Source organism: Pelodiscus sinensis, chromosome 7 (genome assembly GCF_049634645.1).
Source record: "Pelodiscus sinensis isolate JC-2024 chromosome 7, ASM4963464v1, whole genome shotgun sequence".
NCBI classification, from domain to species: domain Eukaryota; kingdom Metazoa; phylum Chordata; order Testudines; family Trionychidae; genus Pelodiscus; species Pelodiscus sinensis.
In genome coordinates, this window is record NC_134717.1 from 29121647 (window position 1) to 29129630 (window position 7984).

General features: G+C 51.5%; 1 protein-coding gene across 1 annotated transcript; it reads right to left on the reverse strand.

Moving 5' to 3' along the window:
- Positions 1–294: 294 nt before the first annotated feature.
- Positions 295–1617, reverse strand: RPRM (reprimo, TP53 dependent G2 arrest mediator homolog). Its single transcript, XM_006125652.4, has one exon. The coding sequence runs from the start codon at positions 1238–1240 to the stop codon at positions 911–913; it is 330 nt and encodes a 109-aa protein (XP_006125714.1). The 5' UTR covers positions 1241–1617; the 3' UTR covers positions 295–910.
- Between the last annotated feature and the right edge of the window lie 6367 nt (positions 1618–7984).

Here is a 7984-nt window from a genome sequence, read left to right on the forward strand (position 1 = left end):
CCTTGGGTGAAACTGACCTCCTGTAGCGGCACTCTGCTAAGCCCCGCGAGCTCCTAAACTGGGGGGGAGCAGACTTGCGAGGCAAAGCGCGTTGCCGTTCGATTCCCGCAGCGTTACGATAGTCGCGGTTCTTGGGTTGTGCCCTGGGCTGATCCCCTTTGCCCTCTCCCGAGCCTCGACCCGTGTTTTCTCTAGCCCCCCCCCGGGCAGAGCGGAGGCGGTGCGCCTGCAGACCCGAGAGCGAACGGGGTGGCCGGCGGGGGAAGCGCACAAGGACCCCAAGAGCGCAGGGTCTAAAAGTTTAAGGTGTATTTATTAAAGCCAATGAAACCAGGAAAAGAACAACAACAACCGGCCGAGCGCGTGTGGCGGGGCAGCCCGGGCCGTGGCGAGCGAGGGCTCAGCGGAGCGGCTCGCAGGCGCAGGAGGGACCGGTTCAAACTTGGCGAGCCGAGAGCGCTCCCGCAGAAAGACAACTTCGCCCATCGCCGGGGCTGGGCCAGAGGCCACGCGCTGTACCCCCCGCGTCCCGCCGAGCCCAGGCGCCGATCTCCAGTCCCCGCTGAGCTCCCGCAGCCCCTCGGAAGCAAATCTCGTTTACCACAGGAATTAACACTCGCCATGCAGCAGCCCCCCACCCACCCGGCGCGCCAGCGCCGCTATGTACAAGCCCCTGCAGGAGGCGCCGCTCCGGCCGTAACACGCAGGGGCTGCCCGGCCGGGGCTGTCCTCGCCCCCAGCCACCCATCCTCGGGCGCCGCCAGCCCCGCGCAGCAGGCGCGGGAGATCCTGGACCGACTCCCGGCAGCCGGGAAAGAGCCCCCCGGCGGCAGGTCCCGGGGCGGGGCTGGCCTCCTCGCACAAAAGGCCACGGGGGCCGGCGCGGCGGTGCCACCTGTTCGCTCGCCAGTCAGTAGGGCCCCACCACCACCGCCTCCGCCTCCTTGGACGGCCGCCGGTCCTTCACCAAGAAGTTGATCATCCCCTCGGACTTGATGAGCAGGTTGCAGCCCAGGAAGAAGATGCCGAAGACCACGGTGAGCGAGAGCACGCACATGACCGCGATCTGCACCACCCGCATGATGTAGAGGCTCCGCTCGTCCGGGCCGCTCCCTGCCAAGCCGTTGTCCGTCACCACCGAGGCCGGGGTGCAGCAGTTCAGCAGCCTCCCCAGGGAGTCACTGCTGTTGGCGGCGAAGAGCCCCGCCGCCCCGGTCTGATTGCCCAGCGAGGCGTCCATGGCCAGCGGCGGGCACGGGCGGGCGCGGAGCGGAACAGGTGGCCCCGGAGCGCAGCCCCGGGCGCCTCATGCAGCAGCGGCCGCGGAGGAGGGAGGGAGGGAGCGGCGGGGTGCGGGGCCAGGCAGCGGCCGCTCCGGGCGAGTTCTGCGCTCGCCCGCCTCCTCCGGCTCTGCTGGGGCTGCGAGAACTTCTGCGCCTGGAAGGGCAGCCACTCGCCGGGGGAGGCGTTCGCTGGCTCTGCGGCCTCCAGCTCCGAGGGGAGAGCGCCCCTGCCCGGCTCCGGCTGCCGCTGCAGGCAGGAAAGGCAGGAGCCTGCTGCTGGAGTCACAGCCCCACTCGCCTTGGCATGGGAGGACTTGGAGATTTGGCTGTAAAGGGCTGGAGGGCTCCCACCTGGGGCTGGGGACGGGGAGGTGGCAGCCCAGAGGGAAGGACTTGGCTGCTGCAGGGACTTCTCCACAGCTGGGTAGAGGGGACAGATTCCACCCACCCCCTGCAGCTGCCTGGCACAAAGCCACTGCAAAAGCTGGCACCTGTCTCCTGCTGGGCCCAGCTAACTTTGGGCTGCATCACACCTGGCATTCCCACCCCTCCCTTAGCTTTGCTGTCTAGATGTAGTGCCTCTGCAACTGGCAGCAGTGATACCTTGTTTGTATTTGTAGGTGCAGTTTCCCAGGGGGTGGCCAACATTTGTCAGGACAGGGTAAAATCGAACTGCTGGATCCAACTTTTCTTGGTGCAGTTTCATGAGGACACTGGGTCCAGGATTCATAGTGTGCAGCAAGAGTATGTGAACATCTTCTCTATTTAGACATTGGAATTTGGCTGATTCACATACACACATACAAAACAACACACAAAAGTCCATTTAAACCAAACTTGGCAGGATCTAGCTTTTTGCAGCACCTTTGTTCTGGGATTCACTTATGGTAGTATAGTTAGTTTCTTTTGGTGTAAGATGATCAGCTACATTTGCTCTTTATGTATGCAAGAGATTTGCAAGGGGTGGGACCAAAAATTGGCTAGTTCATCAAGATACGCAAGTCAGATCAGTGGGGTTTCTGTGCTGTTATGATCAGATGAATCATTATCTGGATTATATCGACACAATAGGAGTGTCTCCAGCAGGGGTGGGCAATAATTTTTGATGGGGGGGCACTCCAAGATTTTGGAAAGTGGTTGAGGGTCACACTCTTCCATGGTATTAATGGAGGAGGTGTGTGGTCTGGGATGGAGGTTGAGTGCAGAAGGGAGCTTGGGGTAAGGGATTGGGGTGCAGGAGGGAGGATGGGATCAGGGAGGGAGTTTCGGTGGAGGGAGTTGTGATCTAGGGCAGGTGACTGGGGTACAGGGGTTTGGATTGTAACCTAGGCAGGAGACTGGGGTGCCAGATCTGGGTTGGGGTATAGGTTCAGGAGGGTTTGGGTATGTTAAGACAGAGGGTTGGGGAAGAGAGCGGCTGGGGTGCCAGAGGCAGGCTATGTCCAGGAGACTTACCAGCCAGAAGCCCAACCAGCCTGCCTCCTTGCAGAGCTAAATGCTTGCAGAGTTTAAAAAGTTTCTCAGCCAGCCTGCCTGCCCCGCCCCCTGCTTTGTGTGCTTCCTGTTATTCAAACAGGCAGCTCCCATTGACAAGTTTCGGTCCAGAAGCAGGCCGCTGGGATGGGAGTTACACCTGAAGCCTTCTCCCCTCCCCTCCAAGTTCAGTTTTTAAAAAGAAAGTGCCCCGCAGCTGCTTTTCTGAGCAGTGTGTGAGGCTGCGGGGCAAACAGGGGAGCCTCTCTAGGGCTCCCCGCTGTGTCTACAGGCCAGATCCAGTGGCTTGGTGGGTCAGATTTGACCCGCGGGCTGTATTTTGCCCAGGCCTGGTTTAGATGTAAAATCAGCCAGATGTTTTAACCAGACCCATTTATTAGCTGAAAATGCAGGTGCCATATGATTACTTGTGTCCGCAATAGCCACGTGTCTCCCTTTGCTCCATTCAGCTGCTTCTAAACAGCAAAGTTCTAAGGTCCCAAACATGCAAGTATCCATAGTTAGAAATCTTCAGAAATTTTTTTGTTGCACAAAAGTATAAGCACATTGCAGGTTGCTGGCAGCTGATTCTCCTAAAATCCTAAAGAGTAGCTAAATAGTTTAACAGGATGCTATGCATCATCACTTACGGTGCCATTAGAGTTGTAGACCTAATTCTGTATCCTTCTTCCCTGCTTTCTGGAGAACTGTGTATTTGGGAGTAAGAGCTGAAGCATTTCAAATTGAATTCCACATGGTTTTGTCTCAAAAATTGACCTTATGTCAGTCTGAATGGCTAAATTGAACAGTTTATCTTGTATGTCTTACTTTCCCAGTAATGGGGAGGGGCAGAGGTGGAGGTTGGTAAGGACTTTCATCACCAAGCACACAGATACAAACAGAATCTATTTGTCATGAAAAACAAACAAACCAGCAAGTGTCGAATGACCAGGCTGAAATTAATAGCTTTCTGTCTTGTACAGCATGAGCTAACCTCTAGGCTCTTTGTAAATCTTCCATGACTCGAGGAGGAGAGAATCTGTTGTGTGTGAAGCCTGTCTTCTGGATTACTGATGGTGTTTTCCAGCTCTGGAAATAAGATAAGGTTGGAGAAGGGCAATTCCTGTTGTCACCAATGCATCCAGGATTTTTGTTGCCTGTTGCCTAACATATAGCGAGAATGTAGGGTCAACAAATGGACCCATGACACCCAAGACAGCAGAAATGTGTCCATTGCTAGAGCCTGTTGGTGGGTCTCCTTGCAGCCTTACAATTCATCCAGCTGGCTGAAAAGCTGGGTTGGAAGAATTTCACTCCTATGGGGCCCAAACACCCCCATAGGAGGTTTTTGCATATTGTCTTGCTGTTGATCCAGTACCAAATCCCTGATTTGTTGTGAGATGCTATAATTGTCATCCCTGCAATCTCCTGCTGGAATTGAAATTTAATTTTCTGAAACACCTACAAGAATCTGCTTGGTAGGGCTGTCCAGCACAGAGAGCAAAGACACATTGTGAAATTGATAGATAGAATGATTGATATGTTTGTGCAAAAGGTTACCCAATCAAGTGGCCTGTCTTTGTCAAATTGTGAATAAATCTACAGAGTTCCAGGCAAGTGATCCAGAGGGATGACTCTGACCCTCCTTGTGGCATTTCCTGCAGTGCAATCCCTAGCTGATGAGCTAACATCAAACTGCCATTAAGTGCTGAAAGAACCCAAATATACCATAATCCCTTTCCTCATTCCAGGCCTGCCCTGACTCTTCTTCTAAGCAAAGTTTGTTGGTGTCTCAAAGTCTTTCCTGAGACAAAGATTTCTTCTGTTTCCTGCACTCTTGCTGCAGACTTACCTGCATGTAGAAATTTCTTGGCAAGCCAAAAGGGACATAGCCAATCCTTTCCCTGTGCCCCCTTCAGAGCTATCTGTTATGAAGTCATAAATTGGATGAGCTCTGATGTCATTCTCACATTATCAGACAGGATAGGAAGAGGGCATTTTGTCTTCCCTGATGTATACAAACCACCATATTAATTCTAATCAGTGATGAAGAGCTGGTAGTTATTTTATCCAGTGGATAGTGGAAGACACACAAAATCTTTAGAAAACCCCATATGATTCTTATCTCAACAACTGATATTGCCAGGGCTCTAGACAAAGTTTTGGAGCACCCCTTAATGACAAGATTGTTTTATGGACAACCCTGCATCCTGGGCATAATTCTCTGTGGGTACGTCTACACTGTGGTGCTATTTCAGGATACTTCTGGCATCCTGAAATAGCTACTCCGCATCTTTTAAGCAAGCCCATTATTTTGAAATATAATGGTCTCGCTATTCCAACAAACCTTGTTCCACAAGGACGTTTCAGAATAGTGGTTAATTCTGAAATTTGGCATTGTGTAGATTTACAAAATAAGCTATTTTGAAATGAACTCAAAATAAGCTATGCAATTAGTGTAGCTCAAGTTGCATAGCTTATTTCGAGATTCTGGTGCAGTGTAGATGAACTCTGTGAGTGCACCATCTCCACTTCCAGTCAGGAAGGTACCACATGTCCACAGCAGTTAGAGAAATGGCTTATTTGGAAAGTAATTAATGTCCTTTTAGCTTTTTAAAAAAGGTTAGTATCTGGGGGTATGTCTACACTACAAAGTTAGTTCGAACTAACTTTCATAGGCGCTACACTAGTGCTCCGTTAGTTCGAATTTAATTCGAACTAACGGAGCGCTTAGTTCGAACTAGGAAAACCTTATTTTACGAGGATTAAGCCTAGTTCGAACTAGCTAGTTCAAATTAAGGGGTGTGTAGCCCCTTAATTCGAACTAGTGGGAGGCTAGCCCTCCCCAGCTTGCCCTGGTGGCCACTCTGGCCAACACCAGGGAAACTCTTCTGCCCCCCTCCCGGCCCCGGATCCCTTAAAGGGGCACGGGCTGGCTACGGTGCCCGTGCCAGGTGCAAGCCTGCCAGCACCCAGCCAGCAGACCCTGCACCTGGCACGGCTCGAGCCAGCCACCCGATGCCCCCCAGCCCTCCCCCTCTTCCCGGGACCAGGCTGGTGGCTCCCAGGAGCTTGCCTGGGACCGCAAGAGGCGGGCACCCCCCTGGGCTAGTGCAGACATCGTGGACCTCGTCCATGATCTCCGCACTAGGCACAGGAAAGTGGCCATCTAGGGCAGGAGAGCTGCCAGCCTGGCCACCCAGGAGCAGGTGTGCAAGAGAATCAAGGGGGTCTAGTGAGACCCCCGACCCTGAGCCCTGAGCTTACAATGGCCGTCCTGGGTCAGACCAAAGGTCCATCTAGCCCAGTAGCCTGTCTGCCGACAGCGGCCAACCCTAGGGACCCTGGAGAGGATGGACTGAAGACAGTGACCAAGCAATTTGCCTCGTGCCATCCCTCTCCAGCCTTCCACAAGCCTTGGGCAGGGACACCACTCCTACCCCCTGGCTAATACCACTCCATGGACCCAGCCTCCATGACTTGATCTCACGTCCCTTTAAACTCTGTTCTAGTTGTAGCCTTCACAGCCTCCTGCAGCAAGGAGTTCCACAGGTTGACTCTTTGCTTTGTGAAGAACAACTTTCTGTTACTAGTTTGAAGCCTGCTACCCATTCCTTTCCTTTGGTGTCCTCTAGTCCTTCTTTATGGGAACTAATGAAGAACTTTTCTGTATGCATCCTCTCCACCCCACTCATGCTTTTAGAGACCTCTATCCTGTCCCCCCTCCGTCTCCTCTTTTCTAAGCTGAAAAGTCCCAGTCTCTTTAGCCTCTCTTCATATGGGACCTGTTCCCAACCCCTGATCATTTTAGTTGCCCTCCCCTCTCCCAGCCTCTCTCTTCCCCTCACCCACCTCCTTTCCCCAGTCTCCCCCAGTTTTGTTCAATAAAGACAGATTCCATTTTGGAAGACACGTTATCTTTATTTTGTACATCAAGAAGAAGGGCTAGGGAAGGGTAAGTGGAAGGAGTTGAGGGAGGAATGGGGCACGAGCCCCCGATGGGGAGGACTGGGCTGGCTCTGCGGGCTTCTGGGGGTGGAAGCTCTCCTGCAGCCCCCCAATTGTCCCCTCTCTCCAGATGGCAGCCTGCGGCAAGTGCAGCCGGTCTGATGGCCGAGTGGTGTGATGTGCCCAGTGTGGGTAGTCCAGGCAATCCAAGCCAGGACTGCTTTGCAAGCGGGGCACCCCTGAGAACTGTCTGTCCGGGGTGGGGGTCGGGACCCTTTAAGCACAGCCCTCGGCTAGCCTGAGAAAGCATCTCCACGCTCTAAGTTCTTCTCTGATGCCCTGCCGGCACTGCTTCCGGCCATCCTTAAGCCCGGTTCAGGGTCCACTTAATGTGGACATGCTAGTTCGAATTAGCAAAACGCTAATTTGAACTAGTTTTTTAGTCTGGATCCGTTAGTTCGAATTAGCTTAGTTTGAATTAACTAATTCGAACTAAGTTAGTTCGAATTAACGTTGTAGTGTAGACATACCCAGGGAATGAAGACAGCACAAACCATATGCCAAGTCACCACTCTGTGTGGTCCATTAACAAGTTCTTCATGGATGACCATAGTTTGACAACTTCTGATGTAGCACTTTCCATCTGACAAACTCAAAGTGCTTTAGAAACTATGTAATAACTTAATGTAATGAATCCCATGACAACATGAAGTGAAGATAACATTGTTAGCCCCATTTTACAGATGGGACATTGAGGCAGAGGAAGGCTGTGATTTCATAGTGCCACATCAGAAGTGGAAAAGATAAACCAGATGATTCATAATTCTGTACTTTGTAAAATTTGTTCTAATTTTTTTTCTATAGTGGAGTGGAAAAATAAAGAAAGAGGCATGTTCCATAAATAAACAACAAATTTTATATTCCATACTTTTTATTTAACATGGCAATTTAATGCCAGAACTAATGCAGGATGTACAGTTTCACCTCTAGGATCATTGTGGTTGTTTATTCATATTTTGTGCTTAGCTTTTAAAATCTGCTGGATTTGAAAAACCAATATAGAGAAGCTTTGAACATTGACGTGCAGGTGATATGTTTTTCTCCAATCAAACAATCTTGTACAGAGCTAGGAGAGCCAGATTTTCTATACATCAAGTGACAAAGTGGCTGCTTAGTATTAATGTGTTGTATTTTCTGTTCTCTGATACAGGCTCATTAAAAGTATGAGACAGAGTAGAATCATTGTTAAACCTCGAAAGAGTCCTGTTCTTATGCTTGGA

Bases quoted from the DNA above. Each gene is read 5' to 3' on its own strand.
- RPRM (XM_006125652.4), bottom strand. From the start codon at position 1,240: ATGGACGCCTCGCTGGGCAATCAGACCGGGGCGGCGGGGCTCTTCGCC.